We start from the raw sequence: 26,111 nt of genomic DNA, 5'->3' as shown, positions 1-26,111 counted from the left end.
AGATATTCACCTTATTAGAAATTAAAAGTTTTAATATTATTATGAAAATGGCTTTGTCCTCACTGACTCCCTGGAGTGGGTTCTGGGACCACACTAGGAGAACCACTAATGTAGAGGACCAAAGAGCCTTGAGTACCAGGCCCCTCACTTCCAGAATCTGCTCTCACCTCAAGGACCCAGCCTAGGATAAAGACTGAATCAACAGGAAAGGGCACTAACACCAACTTCAGAATCCCTTCTTCCCTAGCATTTAAAAATTGATTTTGCTTTTTTAATTTCCTAGGATTTGAAAGAGAATTGACAAGGTGTAGAAGCCCCAGGGAAAAGATACCAATACCCTAGTTCTATTAACTTATGAACTCTCAATAGCTGAGAATCCTCACAATCTTAATCAAAACCCATTTCCTTCTCCAGTCACCATTTCCCCTATTTTTATCCCTATCCACCTCACCTCTACCCTGCCCAAATTTCAATCCAGATCTGACCACCTATTTCAATGTGCTCACTGAAATCCCTATTCTATCTATGACAAACTTCAAGGGATTCTGTCTCCCTCAAGGTACCATATCCCTCTGCACCCTCTTAACTACTAGATAGATCCTGAAACAATAGACTAGGAGGAAGAGTCAAACTTGCTTCCTATTATCATTTCTCAGCCCTCCATCGGATCCCATCTCTTACCAACCTCTCCTCCCAGGAGGTCGAGCCTATCCAAATCCTCCCAGTTATCTACTGGCCTCCTGGACATTTTCTCACCTTTTTCAGTACTAGACTCAGTTTTCCTCACCACCTCAACCCTTCGGATTAAGGGATTTCAAATATAATTTCTCTCAAACATTAACTTAACTCCCTTAACTTAACCCTTAACTCGAAAGACTACATCCTTTATAATGCCTCAGTCACATCTAAGCACACGATAAAGGGTGATAACCTTGATATCACTAACACTCACCAAGTGTTCTACTTCTATGATCAATTCTCAAATTCCTATATCCAACCATAAGCTGCTTCTTCTCCCCAACTTTAGATCTCAAAATATTTTGCCATCATCAGCATTCTCTCCTCTTTTGCTCCAGGCTCTGATAAGGAGATGACCTGTCTCACCAAGGCCAACCCATATAATTGTACCTTCGATTCTATGTTTGCCAAGTGCCCCACAATCATCTCCCCCCCTCTCTAATTTTCAACTTCTTCCTATTTACTTGTTCATTTGCCACCCCCTGTAAACATGCCAGGCTCTCTCTCATCATTTAAAAAACATCTCTAACTTTATCCAACTACCTCCTCAAGCTCTCAACCTGTATCTCCTCTCTCTAGGTCAAGCTCAAAGAACTGTCTACATCTCTGACCGAATCCAAACTTCACAGAACAAGTCTTTTTATTAAGTTCTGTGAAGTTTGGATTCGATCAAAGGGCTGCACTTGAGGACCTAGAGGGTCACATGTGGCCTCAAGGCCATAGGTTCCCTACCCCTGGTCTACATAGTTTCTTCTACTTCCTCTCCTCTTGTTCAGTTCTCAAACTCATGTGGCTTCTCCTATGGCTTCCAACGAAATCATTCTCCAAAGATATTAATGATCCTGTTTTCACTTTAATTCTGAACTTAACAAATATCAAATAGAATGAGCATTTATATACATGCTGGATTAAAAAAAAACAAGGACTACATAAAACTACAGGTCTCTATGACATACAACTTGCTTTTCTTCTCACATACTTACATAAAATCAACCTACAACTTTCAAAGGTCTCCTGCTTATCTTGTCTTTACTTTTCTCTACTTTTCTTCCATTAAAATGTTAAGATGCCTCAATGACTCCCTTTTCTTTACTCTTCTTTTCCTATCTTATTCTTTCCTTTTCCCATTATCTCCCCACCCCCAACCAGAAAAAGAAATTAAAAACAAACCCCTGTAACAAATACACAGTCAAGCAAAACAGACTACCACACTCACTGGTTGTGTGCACAACTTGATTTCGCTTCTTTCAGACCTTTGGCACTGCGGTGGCGCTGACCAGAGTCCAAGTCTTCCCAAGCTGTCTTTCTTTATGATGCTGTTATTGTATTAACTTCTCCTGGTCCTGCTCATTTCATTCTGCGACAATTCGTAGGTCTTCCCAAAGATATCTCAACGACCAACGCTCTGCAGCACTTACCCCCATCAACCACTCCACTCTCTTTAAAAAAAAACTTTCTTGATTTCATTCTGAACTTAAGAAATAAAACAAACATTTCCAAAACATAGTAGAATAGAAAAAAGATGATTGTACGTGAAACTGCAAATCTATTATCTTGCTACACCTTTTAAATATATAAAAGTTATTGTGTAACTTCTTTTCTTTTTTCTTCCCTCTCCCCCACTACCAAGGATGGTTACCATTAGACACAAATATGTGATATATATACATATATATATAAAATATATAAGTATGTACATGTGTATATACATACATATGTAAAACCATTCTAAACACACTTCTATTTCTCAATTCTTTCTCAGGATGTAGATACTGTCTTCCTTCATATGTCCTTTGTAGCTAATTTGAGTATTTATAATAGTCAAAATGATTTAGTCATTCCAAGTTGCTCTTAAAACAACAGTAGTATTCCAACATTTACCACAATTTGTTCAGCTATTCCACAATTGACGTGAATCCTCAAAATTTCCAGTTCTTTGACACCACAAAGAGAGCTGCTATAGATATTTTAAAACATATAGGGTTCTCTTCCTTGAATGTTCTTTCCTCCCTAGGTTTTTATGACACTACTATTTCTTTTCCTCTCAGTCTAGAGGTTCTTTCTCAGTATCTTTGGTGGAAACTTAGTCCACTGCCTTCCCCTGAGGGCATCTCAAGGCTCTGTTCCTGTCCTTCCCTCTTGTCTTTCCTCCTGAAACTGGCCCTAAATCTCAACAGTTCCCATGGGTTCAATCAGTATCTCTTTGCAGATGACTACCAAAGCTCAAGCTAGTCTCTTTCCTGAGCTCATCCCACACACCAACTGCTTACTGAGCATTCCCAACTGTATATTCTATCTCAAATTCAACATATACAAAACGGAACTCATTAACTTTTCCCCAACTCCCTTATTTCTATCAAGGGTACTACTATGCTTCCAGTCACCCAGGTGAGGAAGCTCGGAGTCATCCTTAACTACCCCCTTACCTTTACTTTCAACATCTAATCAGTTGCCAAATCTTGTTACTCTTACCTCTGCAGTACATACCCCAGTCTTTCCTTCCTTCTACTACATGCTAAGCCAAAAGCAAACCATCTCTTCCTCCTATAAACTTTCATATTACTTTGTAGTACCTCACCCCTACCCCAGGTACTACCACACTCTTCCTTGTATTCTATTTCCCTGTACACATGCTTTTAGTGTCCCCCTCCCCTGCATTGGACTTCAAACTCCTTGAGAGCAATTTGTTTCATTCATCTTTGTATTCCCTATAGATACTTAATAAATATCAGGTACTTAAAAAATGCTAGCTAGATGGAACTGAATTAGAATTACTATAGTTATGGCAAGGCAAGAACATAAGTAAAAAGTGAAGCGAAAGAGGTATTGTGGAGAATGTGAGGTGGGTGAACAAATGTACCCTCTGCCTCAGCTTCTGTTCTCTCTCTTGTCTCCAGCTATGAGAGAGGAAGGAAGGAGGGGAAGATGGAGGAAGGAGAGGGAAGGTGGGAAATGAGGAGGGGAGAAAAGCAAAGGAAAAAGGAGAGGGACAGAAAAGGGAGGGAGGAGAGGAAAGAGGAAGAAGGAACAGGAGAGTGTTTTGTGTTAATATAATTATTGAATTTAACTTTATATTCTTTGTTCCTTGTATTATTGAAAATTTTGGCCTAAATCCGCCCCCTACTAACTAGTTAGCTTTATCCTGTCTTTTTAAAAAAAACCTATAAATGACTTTTTAATGATTCAACACATCAAAAGAGTAGATTAAGAAAAAAAATAACACCTCCATCGTGGGTATATGAAGATTAATGATCTCAAATGATAAGGAATATCAAATTGGCCAGTTTCCTAGCCTATCATTCCACGGATGCATGCTGCAGGTCACAAGTGGCCAAGAGAGGTTTGTATTACTGAGTCATCTTCAGGTTACACTACTGGAAAAATGAAATCAAAAGAAGCCTTCCTGCTAATGTCACCTGGGCCATTGCTGCTGATTGTCTAAGACACTTCCTTACACTTCCCAAACTTTAATACTCAAACTGACAAAAGTCCTCAAGCCAACACCAATCCTGAATGTTACCTGCTCATTCTCTCTCCTTTGGAACACCTCCCACCTCACTCAGGAGTCCCTTGGCTTCCTTCACCTCTTCTTCCCAATCTGGAATTGGGAGAATCCTAGGTCTCTTCCTCCTTATTCTAATTCTCCTTCAGCAATCTCCTCCACACATTGTTTCAATGATCATCTCAAAGAAGACTGTTCCAAGACCTCTTCTACAGCTCTAGACCTAAGAGCATAGTTTCAATGGCCTTGCCAGTTCAGCACCTCCAACTATATATCCCCAAGTTACTGCAAACACAACAGAGGAATCAGGGACAGGGAAATGGGATAGGGACAGGGAAAGGAACAGGGACTGAGGAAAGGGATAGAGACAAGGACTGGATTTATGATTTCACTGGTATAACCCTTGAAGAATTCTTCTATCTCTTGCCATCCTTCTCCTCCTCTGATCCTATTCTGGTGGCACAGAATAGAGCTGTAGGAAATCACAAAACCACACAAGCTGCAAATCTTCTTATGTTTCGTAAAGCCTCCCCACACTCTGACCGGCCAAGAACCACCACCTCACACTTCACCAGAAAGCTAAAACCATTTACCAAGACCAAGATCATTTCAGCCCAAGACTCCCTTTCCTTCCCCTTATCTCACATCAGATCTTTTCCAACTAGCTCCTTCTTCATGCCAATTTCACATAAAGAAGCGTCATAACAAACCCCTCTACTGCACTCTTGAGATTACATCCTCTCTAGCAGACAGCCTCCACTAACATTCTCACTCTCTCTACTCTCTATCTACTGCCCATGTCTTCCCCATCCACAAAGAAACAAATGAAAGAGGTAAAGAAAGATCCTTGATTCTCCTACCCGATAGCTGTAGTGCTGAGTCTCTCTTCTCCTTTGTCAGTGTTCACACTTCTCACCTCTTCCTCTTTTCGAAATCTTTGCAATCTGGTTTCCAACCATGATATGAACAAGCAGTTTTCAGAAGAAGAAATCAAAGCTATCTATAGTCACATGAAAAATCTAAATCACTATTGAATGGAGAAATGAAAATTAAAACAATTCTGAGATACCAATTCACACCTATCAGATTGGCTAACATGACAGAAAAGGAAAATGACAAATGCTGAAAGGAATGTGGAAAAATGGGGACACTAATTCACTGATGGTGGAGTCATGAACTGGTCCAACCATTCTGGAGAACAATTTGGAACTATGCCCAAAGGGCCATAAAATTGTGCATAATCTTTGACCCAGCAATATCACTACTAAGCCTATATCACAGAGAAATCAAAGAAAAAGGATGTGGATCTATATGTACAAAAATATTTATAGCAGCTCTTTTTGTGGTGACAAAGAATTGGAAACTGAAGGGATGCCTATAACTGGGGAATGGCTGAGTGATTTGTGGCCTATGATTTGTGATAGAATACTATTGTGCTGAACTGATGGCTAAGAGAAGTGAGCACAACCAGAAAAGAACATTGTACACAATGATGGTAACATTGTAACTATGATGAACCGCAATATTGTAACTATTACTTTTAAAATTTTATTTATTTTTAGTTTTCAACATTCAGTTCCACAAGCTTTTGAGTTTTAAATTTTCTCTGCCTCCCTTCCCTCTCCCCTCCCCAAGATGGCATGCAATACATTCATATTAAGCATATTTTCACATTAGTCATGTTGTAAAGAATTAGAACCAAAGGGAGGAACCACTAGGAAGAGAAAAAAAAAGGGCAAATAGTATGCTTCAATCTGTTTTTAGACTTTGTAGTTCTCTGGATGTGGTAACTATTACTTTTGAGAGTTCAACCATTCTCACAGTCACCCACGGTCACAAGCAGAGTTTCTCTCTCAACTCCACCTACTTGCCCAGGTAAGTATCTGAGACTTTAGTTGACCTCAGGTCTTGACATATTATTAGTTATTATTATATCATTATCAGTTATTATTTTTTCCTTGTCAGACTTCCTCTCTTACATCTCAGCTCTTCATCCCGAAGCCTCAGTCCAACCCTGGAATTCACACACAGGAAGTACCCTCCTCACACACAGCCTTTCCCTCTCATTAGATGGATGGCTCCTCCTAGAATTTCCATTTAAGGAGGAAATCCTGGCCAACCATGTCTCACTCTCTCCAGCTGTACTCTGAACTTCACCTACCAAGCCTCCACAATGAGTAGCCCCACTTTTCAGCGTTCTTTTATATGCTGTCCTCCCCTATTAGAATGTAAGTAAGTTCCTTCAGGGCATGGGCTGTCTCTCTAGTTGTGTCCCCAGCTCTTAGCACAATGTCTGTTACAACAGTTAAGTGCATAATCAATACTTCTTGACTACATGCAGTATACCATCCAGCTCTACTGACTGGCCTACTAAAAATACATGTTCCTCAAACTTATAATTCCATGTTCTACGTCAGAGCTTCTCCATGTTTCTCGACTGGCTGTCCCTGGCACCTGAAATGTTCTGCATCCTCTCCTCCTTCTCCTGGACTTCACTGTCTTTCTCCAAGACTCAACTCAAGTCCTACCTTTTACAGGAGATCTTTCCCCATATCCTACAGCTGTTAATGCCTTTCCCCTTATGGATTATCTTCATCTACACAACTTGTGCATCCCTAGTTACATCCATGTTGTCTCTCATCAGAATATATACTTAGTGAAGGCAGAGACTAACTGGTTGGTCTTCCTTTGTATATCCAGCAAACAGCACAACACCTGGCACATAGAGAGCAATTAACTTTTCAACCTATCGATCCCACTACTGTGAATATACCTCCAACGAGGCTAATGACAGAAAAAATGTAACACGATATCCATAGCAACATACTTTTTGGAAGCAAAAAACTGGAAACAAAGTAGCTGCCCATCAAATAGGGAAAAACAAACAAACTGTGGTACAGGAATATAAGGGAATAAACACAGAAGAAGTCTTATGTAGGGTTTTGACCAAATGAAATCAAGCGATTTTTTTTTTCGCTTTCTAAGCTTACTACTTAAAGCGTGAAAGCCAAGAAATTAATACGTCAATGAAAACACCACCAAAAGGCAGCTAGACTCAGAAACTAAATCTTGGTTCCTGAGAACAGAGAATCAAACCAAGTGCCATCCTCTCGGGTAGAGGTGGAGCGGTGGGAAGCTAAGGGACCCAAAGGCTTTTACATCTACTATGTTGTCAGTCAGTATTCTTTGTAATACAGGAAGGTTCACCTGGAGGGGAGAAGGAGGGAGGGAGCAAGAAATGACTGTAATGTTTTTTTAAAAAAAGCCATCAAACACAAAAGTTACAGTAGTCCTGCCCCAAAACACTGGGGAGATTCTTCCTCTAAAATTACTTTCTGAGCCAGTCCATGAACCACACACACAAAAAAAAGTGCCTTTATTAACAGTAATCGGAGAGCTTGCCATCATTTTTGGAAGTTTTCAAAGTCCAATACTCCCTCAAAAAGAAGAAAGACTTTCCACTGGGCAGATTATATTTTAAAATATGCTATATACTCACAGCAATTCTGAAAGAAATTTTAGGCCATTATGGACTACTGCACCTAAGAAACAAATAGGAAGCATTCAAAGAAATACGGGAAGACTTATATGAAGTTTTTGTACCTTGCATGGTTAAAGCACTTAAAAAACAATGCTTACTAATTAAACTGAACTGAATGGATTGAAACGATACAAAGCAAGGAAAGCAGCTACAAGAAAACAACATATGAAGTAACAGCTGGTGAAGACAGTAACTGGCACAAACAAAAACAAAACCACACACACCTCAGGTTAAATGCAATGGACTGGGTTGGCATTATGGTATAAGCATGAAGGACAGGGCAAATTACGAGAGTGGTATTTATAAAATTTGATTTCTAAAATCAAAATCATCTTTTAATTATTTATTATTTATTAAACAATTTTAATTGTTTTTAGTGGATACATCATTAAAATAAGGACAGACTGCCAAGGAGGCTGAAAACAAAACTTCCAACTTGCCTCTGATTTGAGATATCTGTAGTCACACCTGAAATATAAAATACAACACACTGGGCTCTCAAGTTATTTCCAAGCTGGTCCCTGATTCAGAACCCTAATCCTGAGTTTGCAGCTGCAGATCCAGATAGGGCAGAAGTAACCTGGGCACATTCCTAAGAAAACTGGCCTCAACTCAGAAAATGTCGACCTGAGTTCCAATCCTACCCCCTCAACAGCAAGTCTCTTGAGTTCTTAGTGCAATATTGCAGACAGTCTTCTCTATCAAAGGAACCATAGGGCCAAATCCCCTCTTCCCAACCTGCCTGGTGGTACTACAAATTCAACATGTCTCCACCCCCTAAAAACAGTTCCTCTTTATAACTCTGGCCAACTTAGACCAAATGTCACCCCCCCCCTCCAGTCAAACTGGATTATGCAAATCTGATTAAGTTTCTAACTTTGTTCCATCTGACAAGCTCTCTATTCCCTTCTCTCTACTCAAGAAGACAACTCTGGTAGAGGTCTTCATCACCTTGCCCCTAGACCACTTACAACAGTCTCCTAATAGGTCTCTCCATCATGCTAACCTTTTCCTCACATAGTTGCCAAAATAACCTTCCTATTGAACAGGTATTACCACATCATTTTAATGCCCCCCAAGTGCTGATAGGATAAAATAGAAGCTCTTCTGTCAGGCATTTAAAGCTCTTCTAAATGAGGTTCCAACTTACGTTGCCAGGCTCTTTACATGAGTCTTTCCTAACGCCCCATCAGCAACAATTAGACATTATTTCAGGAATTTTCAGTTTAGCCAAACTGACGTTCTTGTTATTCCTGACACATTCATCTTCCATCTCTGCACTTTTGCCTGAAGTGTATTTGGCTCCTCATTATCTTCCTTCAAAACTCAGCCCAGTCATCATCTTCTTTATGAGGCCTCACCCCTCAATGAACTACCTTGTATTTGCACTTATTTTGTACATACTTATGTGTACATGTTGTTGTCCTGCCCCACCCCCATCCCCAATAGAACATAAGCCTCTTGAGGTCAGGGATTGTTTTATTTTTGATCTTGTATTCACTATGTCTAGTAGGGTGCCTGGCATACTTAATAAACGCCTGCTGATTGAGTGATCACTTGGCACACCTCCAAAAGACCTTACATTTTCCTACCTGGAACCTTTTACCCTTGCTAACCCCAACATTTTCAAAACCATACTTTACAAAAAATTTATCCATTCCTCAAGATCCAACTCAGATGCCAGCTCGTTCATGAAGACCTTCCTAATTCTTAACAAATGAAAGTTATCAACCCTTCCTCACTTTTTCCACAGCATTTTAAAACAATCTTTTATCTATGCTTTCAATGGCGTTTATAACTATTCACCCTGATGGCCTTTCCTCAGGCCTCTTGACCTCTGTACTTTTTGATCCTTTCCATCACCCTGAATCATCTCTTCTTCCTTGGCTCCTATGACATCACTGTGCACAGCTCTCTGCCTACTATCAACACTCGAAGTCTCACTTGCTAGGTATTAGTCATGTCTATCCCTCTAAGAGTGTGTTTCCACCAAGGTTCCATTCTGGGACCTCTTCTTTCTCGATACTCTCTCCCTAGATGATGAAAGAATCACAGAAGCTGGTCTTGGATGAATGAACCACTGTTGATGATCTCTGAAAGATTATGTGTATTAAGAGACAGCCTACAGGGCTAGAAAGGGACAAATACACTCACTTTCAAAATTGAAAAAGAGGAAAGAAAAGTCTTTAAACCATAAGACAATAAGCCTGATTTTAATGTCTAGAAAAATTCTAGAACATATTATTAAAAGGATGGTCAATGAACATCCAACAAAGAAAGCAGTGATTACAAAAAGTCAACATGGCTTCAACTATGTAAATGGAAAGAATGATACCCCTCCCCAAATCAAAAGTAAATATAATAAAATTATAAAGCTCAAACAGAACTTAGAGTGAAGAAATCATGGAGGTGAAAAGTCCAAAGATGTCATAAATTGCGCGTCTTCAGTTTTTTTCACTATACTGACCAGTTGTGCTGATTTTTCCCTCTTCTCCAAAAAATACCATTTGTCATATGGGATAGCTCTCAGGGAACAGAAAAGGGAAGAATATATAGGATACTATGGTGATGTAAGAAACAAAAAATATTAATAAAAATGTTATTTTAAAAAAACTTAAGATCTGAGAAGTGGTTTTGTCATATTTTGTAGGTAGATAGAAAAAAGGGGAAGGCAAGAAGGAATAGGGAACAAATAAAGGGAGAGATATTTTTCTCATAACTGTGGTGTACTAGAAGAAGAATATACAGAGTACCTTCCTACTCTGAAATTCTGTGAAAAGTCACAAGCTTTCTGAGTCTCTGTCCTCACCATACATAAACTAGGAAATAACCTGCCCATGCCAATTTAAAGGAGTTATAAAGTTCAAATGAGGGTAAATGGTCAAAGGATATGAACAGACAGTTTTCAGAGGAAGAAATTAAAGATATCTACAGTCGTATGAAAAAATGCTCTAAATCACTACTGATTAGAGAGATGCAAATCAGAACAATTCTGAGGTACCCCATCACACCTGTCAGATTGGATAACATGACAAAACAGGAAAATGATAAATGTTAGAGAAGATATGGGAGAGTTGAAACACTAACTCATTGTTGGTGGAGCTGTGAGCTCATCCAACCATTCTGGAGAGCAATTTGGAACTATGTCCAAAGGGCTACAAAAATGTACATAATACCCTTTGACCCAGAAATATCGCTTCTAGGACTGAATCCCCAAGAGATCGTAAAAATGGGAAAGGGTCCCACATGTGCAAAAATATTTATAGCAGCACTCTTTGTAGTGGCCAAAAACTGGGAATCAAGTGGCTGCCCATCAATTGCGGAATGACTGAACAAATTGTGGTATATGAATGTAATGGAATACTATTGGGCTATAAGAAATGATGAACAGGAAGACTTCAGAGAGGCCTGGAAGGACTTATATGAACTGATGCTGAGTGAAAGGAGCAGAACCATGAGAACTACGTACACAGCAACAACCACAGTGTCTGAAGAATTTTTCTGGTACATGTAGTACTTCATTGCAATGCAAGGACTTAAAAAATTTCCAATGGATTCTTGAGGCAAAAGGTCTTCCACATCCAGAGAAAGAACTATGGAATTGGATCACAGAATGAAGCAGACCATTTTCTTTTGTATTATGTTTTGCTTTGTTTTATGGTTTCTCCCATTCATTTTAATTCTTCTATGCAACATGCAACATAAGATGAAAATGTATTAATAGGAATATATGTGTAGAACCTATCTAAGACAGAGTGGGGAGGGAGGGGGAAAGGAAGGAGAGGGAAAGGAAAAAAAATCTAAGATATATGGAAGTGACTGAAAACTGAAAACAAATAAAATAATTTAATAAAAAAAGATCAAATGAGGGAATACAGAATTCTTTAGTGAAATATCAGGTAGAAATCTAATCTTAAATTTTTAACCTTAGGTATCCCCAGTGTTTAACACAGTACCTAGCATATAGTAAGGGCTTTAAAAAATGGTTGTTGGCTATCTGAAAGATATGGATTACTGGCAATAAACTAATGTTTTAAATTTTTGAAATAATAAAGGTAAATTAAGAAATCTACAACATAAAGAGGCTTAACAGAAAACCAATTGAGATCTCTTGAATACTCAAAAACCTCCTTTATACTAGAGCAGGGAATTAGTTTAAAAACTAAGTAGTTTTCTAATGATATCGATACATTTCAGAAAACAATATTACTGCTCACTCACTCGATATGTGTGTCCATTTTCCTGATTCAGCTCTGTAATGAGGAAGTTTCCTATTTTTCCTACTTCCTGTTTATACACAGGAGTTCTGCTAAACTATCTAACGAATCAAAAGGAGTGTCTTGTAGTTCATATTAAAGTTGTGTGTTTTGGTGCCAACACTCATGTGCTTACTGCTTTATTAATATGTGACTCAGCATTGCCTCACTGAGTTTGTTCATCAGACTCGGTAAAGGGCACATGCAGCAGCGCCCAAGAGTTCTGGGTGTGGCCCGCTTTAGATATGTGCATTCACATGGTATTTGTGGTACTCCATAGAGCAATGCAGCAGACATTTTTAAAGGAAATGTTCCTGGAATTTTAAAATTCTTCAGCTGAGTAAGGAAGAGAAGGAGGATGGCTGCCAAAGGGCCCTAGTAGCTTCTGCTCATCATTTCAGTATGCTTTCTTCCCACTGAAGCGGTGAGTGTAGAAAGGATAGTCAAGAAAGGATTAGAAAAGTGAGTACTGTTTCATACCATCTGAGTCATCTGTGGCCTTTAGTTGCTGAGCATGTTTAATAGGCAAGGGTGAAAATTCTTTTAAGAGACTGATTACGACCTTCTCAGAAGTCGCACAGGCCAGAGCTTAAGCACAGACAAATAATGAGGCAAAGCAAGTTACATATACATATGACACAAAGTTATTAGAAGAAGCAGTCCCACCTGACCTTAGACACCACCTCTCAGAGGCATAGTCATAGATAATCCGGGGGGAGGTGACACCTTCCATTCAAAGAACCCCAAGGAGGTTCCTCTTTCCCTGTTGTCCTTTCCGACTCTCAGCCCTTGCAAGCCATGTCACCATCATTTCACAGTGAGACTGGTGTACATTCAGGGCACCCATATTTAATCACTTCATACAAAAGCAAGCGTTCCCCTGTCATTAATAATTTATTACTCAAAATGCTACTATATTATATTATGTTATATTATATACAGTTCACATTCAACATGTTTGAAATTGATCTAAGCATTTTCCTCCCTAGTCTGTACCGCCCTCCCCCCAAATTCCCTATTTCTGCAAATGATTCACCAATCCACCCAGGCTTGTAACCTTGAAATCATCTTTGACTCCTCCCCTCTTCCTCACACCATAAATCCCCACAAATAACAGTTGCCAAATCGTGCCATTTCTACCTCTCCCACCTGGCGGATCTTCTTTATTTATTCTACTTCCTGCAATGGCTGTCTATTAGGCCTTTATCTACATTAGCAATTCCAAATCTTACAGCACTGAGCATAGCCCTTCCCACATCCACCTAGCACACTGTACCTAGGCAACCCTCCTAATCCTCCCACTATTATGTCACTCATCAATTCAAAACTTTTCAGTGACTCCCGTTGCCTACTAAAGACAATTTAACTTTTGATTTCACCATTCAAGGTCCTGTAGTTTGTCTTCAACCTACTGTTAGCTTTATCTCCAACTAATTCCATTCCAGTGCCAGCTAGAGTACTAACCATCTTCTTCTCTTATTATGACCTCTCCCATTTGTCCTTTGCTCATGGAGTCCCTCATATTTGAATTAAGACTCTCACACCCAATCTGTCCCTTGATGTTCTTCTAGCCCTTCCAGATAGCAGCACCTTCTCTAAAAACTACTCTCTCTTACCTCCCCAGATGAAAGCAGCTTCTCACTCCTCAATTATAAAGATATGCCTAGAAGACTTCCTTGCACCCTCACATCTTTTCTCCTTGAGACGGGTATATATGTCATTCATTTTGTATCCCTTGTGACTAGTACAGGACACTGTATATATAGTATGCATTCATTTTTAGTTGAGTGGAATCTGTTAAATACCTGTGATCAGTGTTTTGCTCAAAGCTAGAGCGGATAAACAAAAAATTACTTGGCTTAACAGACTACTCAAATTCACCAACTCAGTAATATTAATTCACACTTTCCCCTCATAAATTATCAATCAGATTATCTATGTACCACAGTTCTGATGCAACCCACAGGAAGGGGGGGAGGGGCCACCGACACAGAGATAAATAAAAGAATAAAAGATTCAGTCCTTGACCTCAAGGAGCTCATAATATAAGAAAGATAAGTTACACACTCAAAATTTAATTAAACAAACATTTATTAAGCAGTTACTATGTATGCATACAACATCGATAGCCTTCAACTGTTCCAAACATTCTTCTCAAGTGTCATCCCTCCTTCCACCCCAGAAGATATTCCATTGAGAAAACCGAGCCCATAAATGATGAGTTCCCCCTCAATCTTTTCTTCCCATGTCTGAATCCCTCTACATTTTATCTGTTCTCTTCTTTGCATTAGTTCCTGGAGAAGATGAAATGGCCCTACCCCCTCCATTTGTGCCCTTGACCACAGATGAACACTCCCCCAATTCTAAATCTGGCTCTTTCTCATTTTCCAATCCCTTCTATAAACATCATCAGGTCTCTCTCATCCTTTACCAAAAACATCACTTAACTCTGTCAGTTCCTCAAATCAATCTTTTCTCCCTTTTACTGAAGAACTCTTACAAAGAAGACAACTCCCTGTCAGCACTTTATCATTCCTGCTGCAACCTAGCTTCTGACCATACACCCTGCAGCTGAAACTGGTCTCTCAAATATTAACAAGAATCTCTTTTAACTACTTAATGTGATAGCTTTTCCTTAGCCCTACTTGATCTGAGCCAGTTTAATTTTTGTTTATGCCCACCTCGCCACACATAATACTGTAGACGTGACAGATGAGTAATAATTCTTCACTGAATTGAAGTGGTAGAGACGAAAAGCTTACATCCTTACAACCACTGTTGTGCCAGGTATGTGCCAGGCCCTGTGCTAAGCACTAGGGATACAAAAAGAGGCAAAAGACAATCCTGCCCTTTAGGAGCTTACAAATATACACAAAACAAGCTCTATATAAGACAAATAGGAAATAATTAAAAGAAGGAAAGCATTAGAATTTAGAGAGAAGCTAGAAAAGGTTTCTGTGGGATTTTAGATGGGACTTAAGGCAGGGGGGAGGGGGGAAGATTAGTAGTTGGGCTGGAGGAAGGAAGGCATTCCAAACATGGGGGACAGCCAGAGAAAACACAAGGAAGCAAGATATGCAGTGTTTTGTTCACTCTATCAAATACAGATTGCTGCCTCTCTAAATTAAAAAAAAATTTAATTAACAAGTTTTAAAATACAATTTTCTTGCTTTCAAGTACAGAGGCTTTTTCCTTTTCTATAAAATGAACTGTAGAACTCTTCCAAAACTATAATGGACCAAAGTTTAGTTATAGGATCACATATAATTTTTAAATTTGTATAATGAAATGTTTGTGTTTGTTGATGATTAAGTTAATAATAAAATGGAAAATTAAAACTACATTGTATCTCTAATAGGTAAAGAAACATCCTAATTAAAGGTCTAACTCAGTGATCCTAACATAATGAATTATTCAAGTCTTCTGAACTCTGAAATGACAATGTTACAATTAACTCTAAGGAACACACAGCAATCCCATAGGGATTGGAAATTTCCAGTCACAGAACTGGAAGCACCTTTAGCCTAAGCACTCGGGAAGTATGTTTCAGCAAAGGACTGATAATCACTTAACTGATGAAACAGGGAACACATACATTATGTAAGTTATAAGTTTATAAGGTCTAAGGTCTAAAGTTTATCCCCATTCCTATGAACAAAATCCTAGGAAAAAGGTATACAAGTTAAGAATTTAGCCCTGTGTGCCTGTAACTCCTGAATTAGGACACTTGTTCATTACCACTGATTCTGATGTTTCAGCCTGTCTCCTTGATCCTTTTCCATGTAAGGAGAGCACCCAGGGGAACTTTCTCCATCATTTCCTGTCCCAGCAGTCTTTCTGCAGAACAGAATCAACTCCAGAACTCTCATCCCTTCAGGACAGGCCTTCATCAGTTTCTTTCTTTGTGTGTTCTCCCCCATTGGACTGTGAGTTCCTCAATGGCAAGTACTGTCTCAGGTCTTTCTTTGTATCGCCAGTGCTGAGCATAGTGTCTTACACATAGTAGGTGTTTAATAAATATGTTTAATGACTGATCAACTCTGTCATCTTCATGATTAGTATTAACCATTATTGGTAATAATAACAACCAATTTGCACATAGACTATTCCCCCACAGCCCTCTGAAATAACAGGCACCAATGGAATCCTATCATATACATACAACTTACTAAATTCAACTATATTTGCTAGAGGAAGAAAAGAGAAAGAAAATAACAATTTAAACAGTATGGCACCAATCTCCATTCTACTCAATGAGCTTATGCCCTGGAGTGAACAGGATAAGAGAATGTGAATCCTCAGTTGGTTTTAGTTCCTGCTGTCTCTCAGAGTATGTGTGAGCATCTTCCCCACTGAGTGATTCTAAAATTTTCTCTCTCACACAACAAGAGACAGTTTATTCATTCTGCTAAGGCTGATGGAGCTCATGAGAAAGAAAACTTAATAGTCCTTTCTAGAATTCCTGGTCATTATTGAGTCTAGCTCCTCATCATTCTCTACGACTTCCTTATATCATTTCTTGCCTCATGATGAAAAAAGGAAGATGAAAGAGGCATATAGTGGTGCGATCACTGTCTTTCCCTAATCATCCAAGTTTTTAAGTCTTTGCCTATCTTTTCTTTTCTTTCTATTTAAGTAAAAATTCATAGAGCCCACCGCTCTCCAAATCAACAACTCCACTAGGGGTTTGACAAAACTTACATCTACTGTTTCCATAGCAATCATCTCTGCCCCATCTGCTCTCTGATACTGTCTTCTTTTACAAATACCCTTCAAATAAAGGTTCAGAAGTACTGCACTATATTTTACAGGCAATTTTGACTTTTTAAGGGTACTTTTGACTACACAGGATTTTTGCCTAACCAAATGACTCTGAAACCTGAACAGCATTTCAACTCCCATGAAACACAAGGATGATTATTCCTATTTTCCAAACTAAAGCCCAGAAACACCTTCCTAGCTCTTTGACTCTCACACAGCCACACAGCTAAAACTCAAATTCAACTCTCCTGACTCCAAATCTAGCCAGGGCTTTTCACCATACAGCAGCTGCCCCATAAAGTAAAAAGGCTCTCTGCAAGTATTACAAACTGAAAGTTCCCATAGAGGTTGAAAGGATCATTTCACCCCTCCCCCCATCCTCCCTACCCCCGCAAAAAAAATCCTATGAATTTAAAAGACTCTTTCCTTTTTTTTTTGCTGGCTTTTTACTGATCACTCAAGTGCAAAAATAATTTCAAATCTGATGTCTTTGAATTGGTCTGATGTTCTTGCTTTCTGACAAGCTTCTTTACTCTGGTTTTTTGGACTTTTAAAAATAACCACTGAGGAAAAATACACCTTTTATGGTCACAACATCTCCCAAATTAGCATGGCCAAATCCTGTCCCAAATCTTCATTTTTAGATCTCTAGAATTTAGAATCATAGAAAAAAAATTTTTTTTTAAACTAGAAAGGTCTTACAGACAAGATCATAGTCAAATCTCATTTTCAAGATGAAGAAACAGAAACTCTAATAAATGACCTCAATTAGTGTTTGGTGAAACTGGACAGTTTCCAGTCTGCTAGCCCCTAGTCCAGGACTCTTTCTTTTACCATTGTGCTTAATGTCACTTCTGGAAACAAATGAAATTCAGAGATTAAGTAAACTGTGGGAGAGTTCAATAATATGAGGCCCTACTCAAAACAGTGCCCAAAGTTCTCACCATTCACTTAGCCAGTAGTGACATAGTTCTCTATTTTGTTTCTATGATTTAATAGCCTTTTACCTTGTAGAATCTAACATTTCATTCATTCAAGCAACATACATTAAGCTACTGGCAAAATCTTAGCTCCCCAGAGGACCCTAATAAGATACAATGAGATGACTTTCTGGCCATCAACCTAATTTCCTTACAACCTGGTAAAAGTTGCTTTGTGTGATATATGAGTAGAAGTAGGAAACTGCTAACCACTTCAAGCCTGGCCTATTACAGCAGCCTTCTAGGGGTCCTCCTGCCTCAAATCTTTCCCCATTCCAGCCCAGCCTCTACTCAGCTGTCAAATTAATCTTCTAAAATGCAGCTTTGCTCACTCAGTGGTAGCCGGCAGCACTTGTAGGCTACTTTGAACGTACCCCTGGATTTGCCCCCTCCCTTCCCCCCGGCTCTAAATTCTCCGACTAGGACGGTGCGCAGCCTCAGATTAAACAAAAATGGAAGAAGAAATTGCTGCTCTTGTTATTGACAATGGTTCTGGCATGTGCAAAGCTGGCTTTGCTGGGGATGATGCTCCTCGGGCTGTGTTCCCCTCCATTGTTGGACGCCCAAGACACCAGGGTGTCATGGTGGGAATGGGGCAGAAGGACAGTTATGTTGGTGATGAGGCTCAGAGCAAGAGAGGTATCCTGACCCTGAAATACCCCATTGAACATGGCATTGTTACCAACTGGGATGACATGGAGAAAATCTGGCATCATACCTTCTACAATGAGCTTCGTGTAGCTCCTGAGGAACACCCTGTTCTGCTTACAGAAGCTCCCTTAAACCCTAAGGCCAACAGAGAGAAGATGACACAGATCATGTTTGAGACCTTCAACACCCCAGCCATGTATGTTGCTATTCAGGCTGTGTTGTCTCTGTATGCCTCTGGTCGTACCACTGGTATTGTTATGGACTCTGGTGATGGTGTCACCCACACTGTGCCCATCTATGAGGGTTATGCCCTTCCCCATGCCATCCTTTGTCTGGATTTGGCTGGCCGTGACCTGACAGACTACCTCATGAAGATACTGACAGAAAGAGGATACAGCTTCACTACCACAGCTGAAAGGGAAATTGTTCGTGACATCAAGGAGAAGCTGTGCTACGTTGCCCTGGACTTCGAGCAGGAGATGGCCACTGCTGCTTCCTCCTCTTCACTGGAGAAGAGCTATGAGCTTCCTGATGGCCAGGTGATCACCATTGGCAATGAGAGGTTCAGGTGTCCAGAGGCCCTATTCCAACCATCCTTCCTGGGTATGGAATCCTGTGGCATTCATGAGACCACTTTCAATTCTATCATGAAGTGTGATGTTGATATCTGAAAGGATCTATATGCCAACACAGTATTGTCTGGTGGTACTACCATGTACCCTGGTATTGCTGACAGAATGCAGAAAGAAATCACAGCCCTGGCACCTAGCACAATGAAAATTAAGATCACTGCTCCCCCTGAACGTAAGTATTCCGTCTGGATTGGTGGCTCAATTCTGGCATCTCTGTCCACCTTCCAGCAGATGTGGATCAGCAAGCAGGAATATGATGAATCTGGCCCATCCATTGTCCATCGCAAATGCTTCTAAATGGACTGCTAGCAGATGCGTAGCATTTGCTGCATGAGTATTCACAAAGTAAAAATTTGCCCTGGCAAATATACACCTCATGTTAGCCTCATGAAACTGGAATAAGCCTTCTTTGAAAAGAAACTTGTCCTTGGGGAAGTTTGTATCTGATATTAGACAAATATCAGCACTTTTTAGATTGTTGAACCGTTACTGATTTGACCTCGTATTCAAGTTAACAGTTGTTCCCTTGGTGTACATTTTAGCATACCTTGTACATATCTTTGATCTAAACCCTGATACAGGTCACTTCATTTTGACAGGTAAGGCTAAGACTTAAGTTCAATAGAGAATTGACCTGATAATATGGCAGTATAGTAGCTGGCTGGTTGACGTTCGACAGCTGTACAGTTTAGTCCTATAAAGCATCAGATCTGTACAGGGTATCTAAAGGTCAGATTTCCAGCATCTAAAAGAGCTGACTTGCAGAATTTCTCTCCTAAGGCTGGCAAGAGTTTATTAAATGTGTGTTGCATCTTGCCACCATCCTAGCAGGAATACATATTGAATCCAAGCCTTAGGAACCAGTTTTTTTTTTCTTAACCCACTGTTTTCCCCCAATGTCATGGGGCTAAGTTACTCAACCTTGAGTTGCAAAAAGTTTGCATTTACAACCTGTAAATTTGTGCATCTAGTTAATTTATGTAAGATTTTTGTACGTTGCCTTAATGTTCTCACATGACAGTAGAATACCAAAATTTGTAAGTCATCCTAAGAGTTGAGAATTGTAATGCCCAACACGTCATTGTGTAAGGAAAAATAAAAGTGCTGCAAGTAAACTGAAAAAAAAAAAATAAAAAATAAAATAAAATAAAATGCAGCTTTGTCCATATTCATCCCTTTATTCAACAAACTCCAGTGGCTCCCCATTATCTCCAGGATTAAATATTAAATCATATTTGGTGTTCAACGCCCTTCATTAATCTCATCATAATTGGGTCTTCTCCAGCCTTTCTGGTCTTCCCTAGCAACCTTCTTGTGCTCTGTGATCCAGTGACACTGGCCTCCTAGCTGTTACTTAAACAAAACATTTATTTCTTCTCCCAACTCCACACATTTTCACTGGCTATTAGTCAGTCAATACATATTTATTAAATGTTTGTTTACTACATGCCAGGCACTGTGCTAAGGGCTGAGGATACAAAGAAAGGGAAAAAACACTCCCTGTTCTTAAAGAGCTCACAGTCTAATAGGGATAGATAATGCAAATAAAAACTACATACGAACAAAATATACATAGGACAAATTGGAGATAATGAACACAGAGATGGCACAATCACCAAGGAAGATCCAGAAAGGCCTCTTGTAGAAGCTGGGATATCCCAGTGCATGGAATTCCCTCCCTCCTCATCAAAATCTCCTGGCCTCCCTTAGCTTCCTTCAAATTCCAGCTAAAATCACATCTTCTATATGAAGTCTTTTACAATCCCTCTTAATGAAAAGAGAGCTAATCTGGCAGTAAATATAGGAAAAACTGAAGCAGACAAAACACTAAAGACCCCAGTTAGTATGCTTTTTTTCCTTCAGTGATTTCCAAATGACTGCTAGCTGGGTACACTGGTGTTCAAGGAGGACTAGCACCTCTGGTGTGAAGGCTTGCCAAGATCCTTCCAGGACTATTCATCCACCTGATACTCACCACTCACTGTGGCTCCAAGAAGCTGTAGCATGCCCAGCAGGCACAACCCAGTAAAACCATCTTGGTAGACAGGCCAGACAGGGTTAAGGGTAACCAACAGGCCTCAAACCTGTTGGTGAGTTAGGGGATATGTACCCCAAGCATGTGAAGTCTTCCCTGGAAGAATGAGATGTGTTCCAATTTGTTCCAAAGATGATGTCAAAGTCATCCACTGCATCCTAGGCCATCTCCAGATGTTCTGACTTTTGTCTTGATATCAGACTTAAATGATTCTGGAAGACAGAGTAAGGCTGACAACTTTGTGGGACTCTGCCTCACTTCAGTCCAATTCACACATAAATCAAGATATCATCACCTTCAAAAATGAAGGACAAACACATTATCACCACTATTATTCAATATGGTACTAGAAATGTTAGCTGTAGCAATTAGACAAGATAAAGAAATTGAAGGAATAAGAATAGGCAAAGAAGAAACTAAGTTATCACTCTTTGCAGATGATATGATGATATACTTAGAGAATCCCAGAGATTCAAGTAAAAAACTACTTGAAATAATAAACAACTTTGGCAAAGTCGCAAGTTACAAAATAAAACCGCACAAATCTTCTGCATTCGTATATATTAGCAACAAAGTCTAACAGCAAGAGATAGAAAGAGAAATCCCATTTAAAGCTAGGGTAGACATTACAAAATACTTGGGAGTTTACCTGCCAAAACAAACCCAGGGATTATATGAACACAATTACAAGACATTTTTTGCACAAATAAAGTCAGATTTAAATAAGTGGAAAAACATCAGTTGCTCATGGGTAGGCCGAGCTAATATAATAAAAATGACAATTCTACCTAAATTAATTTACTTATTTAGTGCCATACCAATTAAACTATCAGAAAATTATTTTCTAGAGCCGGATAAAATAATATCAAAATCCATCTGGAAGAACAAAAGGTCCAGAATATCAAAGGGACTACTGAAAAGAAATTCTAGGGAAGATGACCTAGAGCTACCACATCTCAAATTGTACTATAAAGCAGCAACTATCAAAACCACGTAGTACTGGCTAAGAAACAGAAGGGTAGACAAGTGGAATATACTTGGCACTAAAGACACACTAGGCAAGGAATATAGCAACCTCCTGTTTGATAAACCCAGCTTCTGGGATAAGAACTCACTGTTCGACAAAAATTGCTGGGAAAACTGGGCAATAGCGTGGCGGAAACTAGGCATAGACCCATGCCTGACACAAGAACAAAGTCCAAATGGGTACTCGACCTAGGTATAAAGATTGATATCATGGACAAACTGGAGGAACAAGAAATAGTGTATTCATCAGATTTATGGAGAAGGGAAGATTTTTTTTACCAAAGAAGAGATAGAAAGCATTAAGAAATGCAGGATAGACAACTTTGATTACCTTAAACTGAAATGTTTTTGCACAACCCAATGCAACCAAAATTCGGAGGGACGTAGTAAATTGGGAAAGAATTTTTACAGCTAATCTTGGGGATAAAGGCCTCATTTCTGGAATATATAGAGAATTCAGTCAAATCTACAACAATACAAGTCATTCCCCAATTGATAAATGGTCAAAGGATATGAATAGGCAATTTTCAGAGGAAGAAATTAAAGAAATTAAAATATAACAAAATTATATTATCTATAATCATATGAAAAAATGCTCTAAATCACTTTTGATTAGAGAGATGCAAATCAAAACAACTCTGAGGTACCACATCACACCTATAAGACTGGCAAACATGACAGAACAGGAAAATGATAAATGTTGGAAAGGATGTGGGAGAGTTGGAACACTTATTCATTGTTGGTGGAGCTGTGAGCTCATCCAACCATTCTGGAGAGCAATTTGGAACTATGTCCAAAGGGCTACAAAAATGTGCATACCCTTTGACCCAGCAATATTGCTTCTAGGACTGTATCCCCAAGTGATATGATCAAAATGAGCAAAGGTCCCACATGTACAAAAATATTTATAGCAGCTCTCTTTGTAGTAGCCAAGAACTGGAAATCAAGGGGATGCCCACCAAATTGGGGAATGGCTGAACAAATTATGGTATATGAATGTAATGGAATATTACTGCGCCATATGAAATGATGAACAAGAGGACTTCGGAGAGGCCTGGAAGGACTTACATGATCTGATGCTGAGCGAAAGGAGCAGAACCAGGAGAACTTTGTGCACAGCAATGACCACAGTGTGTGAGAATTTTTTCTGGTAGACTTGGAACTTTGTAATAATGCAAGAACTTAAAAAAAAAAAATTCCCAACGGTTTTCTAAGACTAAATACCTTCCACACTCAGAGAAAGAACTATGGAATTCATTTGCAGAATGTAGCAGATCATGTTTGTATATGTGTGTGTGTGTGTGTATGCGTGTATTATGTTTTGATTTGTTATATGATTTCTTCCATTTATTTTAGTTCATCTACACAGCATAACTATAGTGAAAGTGTATTCAATAGGAAAGTATATGTAGATCCTATATAGAATTGTATGGCATCTAGGGGTGGGAGGGGGGGTCGTGGGGGGTAGGTAAAAATCTAAGTTTTTTGGTAAATGATTGTAGAACATTAAAAAACAAACAAATAAATAAATAAATTTAAAGAAAAAAATGAAGGACAAACAACAATTGACTACTGGCTAAAATACCAACTCAGCAGCATTAGCCTCCACAATTTAGCTCCCAATCACCTGTTCAACCTTACTTCATACTACTTCTCTTCACATACTCAAAAGATGCTATTAGTTTGATTTGTATAATCTCACAGGAAGTCCTCCCTACATCTGGAACACATTTACTCAAACAAAGAGGAACTTCCTCATGCAATGGAATACTATTGTGCTATAAGAAATGATAAGCAGGTGAATTTCAGGAAAACCTGAAAAGACTTACATGAACTGATGTTAAAGAGAAGTGAGAAGAATCAGGAGAACACTGTACACAATAACAACAGCACTGCGCGACAACCAGCTTTGATAGACTTAGCTCTTCTCAGCAATGCAATGATCTAAGACAATCCCAAGAGTCGTGACAGAAAATGCTGTCCACATCCAGAGAAAGAACTATGGCATCCGAATGCAGATCAAGGTACACTATTTTCACTTTTATTTCTTTCTCATGGTTTTTCCCTTGTGTTCTGTTTCTTCTTTCACAACATGACTAATGTAGAAATATGTTCCAACATGATTATACATGTATTATCTTTAAAAAAAAGAGGAACCTCCTCCATTAAGGTTTCACTGATCTCTTCATCCTCATCTAATGAATGTGATCACTAATATCTGGCCCTTTTTAAAATTTCCTATAATACTTCATCCAGTTTTCTCTTCTCCTTTAGTCTTATAGGTCTGCATTATTTGTATACAAGTTGTACCTTCCTATTAAACTGTAAATTCTTCACAGCAGAAATTGTATTGTTACTCAATTTTGTTTAACACTGTCTTGCAAATAAATGATGCTTAATAAATATCTACGGAAGGAATTAAAACAAAGAAATTATTGACTGACTGGATATGATAGTATTGGAATACAGAAGAAGGAATCAAAATATGACTTGTAGCAGGAAATGTCACAGAATCACAGAACGTTAGGGTTGGAAGGAATCTCAGTGGCCATCTATTCTAACTGTAACAGAGAAAGCTTCCCCTGTACAACTCTGTATAATGATGCCAGTTTTAAGTCTATAATCCTATTAACTTGCTCTACTAGATTTCAAAACAGATAACTTGAAAACAATAGTTACCAAAATTATCTGGTTCAGTCATTCAGTGGATATTTATTAAGCACCATACACCACATACAAACTGGGGGGAAAAACAGTCCTGGTCCTCAGGTATTTTGTGTTCTACTGTGGGAGAAGTACATGGAGGGGGGAGAGATCAGCAGAGATTTCAGGAAATAGTTAGCAATTCAGCTAAGTCTTGAAAGAAGCTATGGATTCTGAGGCAGGTGAAGAGGTAGTACATTTCAGACACAGTAGATGAAAAATAAATAAATATAGATCATTCAAAAATAGGAAAAAAATGAAAAAAAAAGATTTGTATTAGAAAAGAGATTCAGTATTATAAAACACTGAGGAATGGAACATACTGCTTAATTTTATAAATAGCCAAAAAAAAAGTCTCATATCATATTTTAATCTACAATTAAGTCCAAATGACTGAATAATTTCCTGATTTTTCATTAAAGTCATACTCTCAGTTCTGAGAAAAATTGTATTTTCTTCCTGTTTCATGTACTTTGAATACTGCAGTACTGCATAGGAGGTACCTAATAATAAAGCTTTATTTAATTAAATATGTCTCCTATCCAGTGATAGCCTGCCTGCCTCTGTACCACCCTGTAGTTTTCCTATATCTGAGCATTCCAGGAAGTTCAAGAATGTCCTTTCTTATAAATACATGCCACTTGCAATATAACAGAGCTGTTTTATCCTAGTGGATGTCTAAAAATCCTGTAAAAAAAACTTCCTAAGTCCCTAATTCTCCAAACTAACTATCTCAGAAATACAAAGGCACAGGCATGTACAACTGATCCAAAGAAAGGTTAACTAAATGGCTTAACCAGCATGAATATAATCTCAAATGTCCCTATCTGAACTCATCTACTTTGTGAGTGTAAGTAGATAAGAGTCTACACTTATTACATAAGACTAGTTTTAATCATGTGCATGAAAATTGCTTAGATATTTTATTTGTTGAAGAAAGCTAAGAATAGTTAAATCTCTGTAGTAACATTCAGTAGATTTAATAATCCACAAATACACAAACCTACTTATTGAGTTAATTCAAACAGCTCTTTTGTCTTTTACATTTAATTTTCTGGTATTAAAAGAACTCATTTGCTTGAAAGTAACATATGTATATGCTATTCTAAACTAATAAGGTAGATTATAAAATGAACTTTCTTTGAAAACATCACTGAAAAAGTTCCTAATAAAGTAATACATTCAATCACCTTTCCACCAAAAGATTAAAGGAAGAAAATACCAATTCTGAACAGCTGAAGACGGCATGATTTTAATGGCCAATCAATGACATTTATTAGCATTCA

The 26,111-nt window shown here is 38.7% G+C and overlaps 2 protein-coding genes across 2 annotated transcripts in view; one reads left to right on the top strand and one right to left on the bottom strand.

Annotated features, from left to right (window-relative positions):
* The window catches only part of TAOK1 (TAO kinase 1), a 153,920-nt gene that overhangs the window by 109,539 nt on the left and 18,270 nt on the right, over nucleotides 1–26,111 (bottom strand).
* LOC140524940 (actin, cytoplasmic 2-like) lies at nucleotides 14,976–20,213 on the top strand. The gene has a single exon (XM_072639832.1). The coding sequence runs from the start codon at nucleotides 18,231–18,233 to the stop codon at nucleotides 19,098–19,100; it is 870 nt and encodes a 289-aa protein (XP_072495933.1). The 5' UTR covers nucleotides 14,976–18,230; the 3' UTR covers nucleotides 19,101–20,213.

This window comes from Notamacropus eugenii, chromosome 2 (assembly GCF_028372415.1).
Source record: "Notamacropus eugenii isolate mMacEug1 chromosome 2, mMacEug1.pri_v2, whole genome shotgun sequence".
Classification (NCBI taxonomy): Eukaryota; Metazoa; Chordata; class Mammalia; order Diprotodontia; family Macropodidae; genus Notamacropus; species Notamacropus eugenii.
The sequence above is the reverse complement of the archived record's forward strand: the minus strand, read 5'-3'. Positions and strand labels throughout refer to the sequence as shown.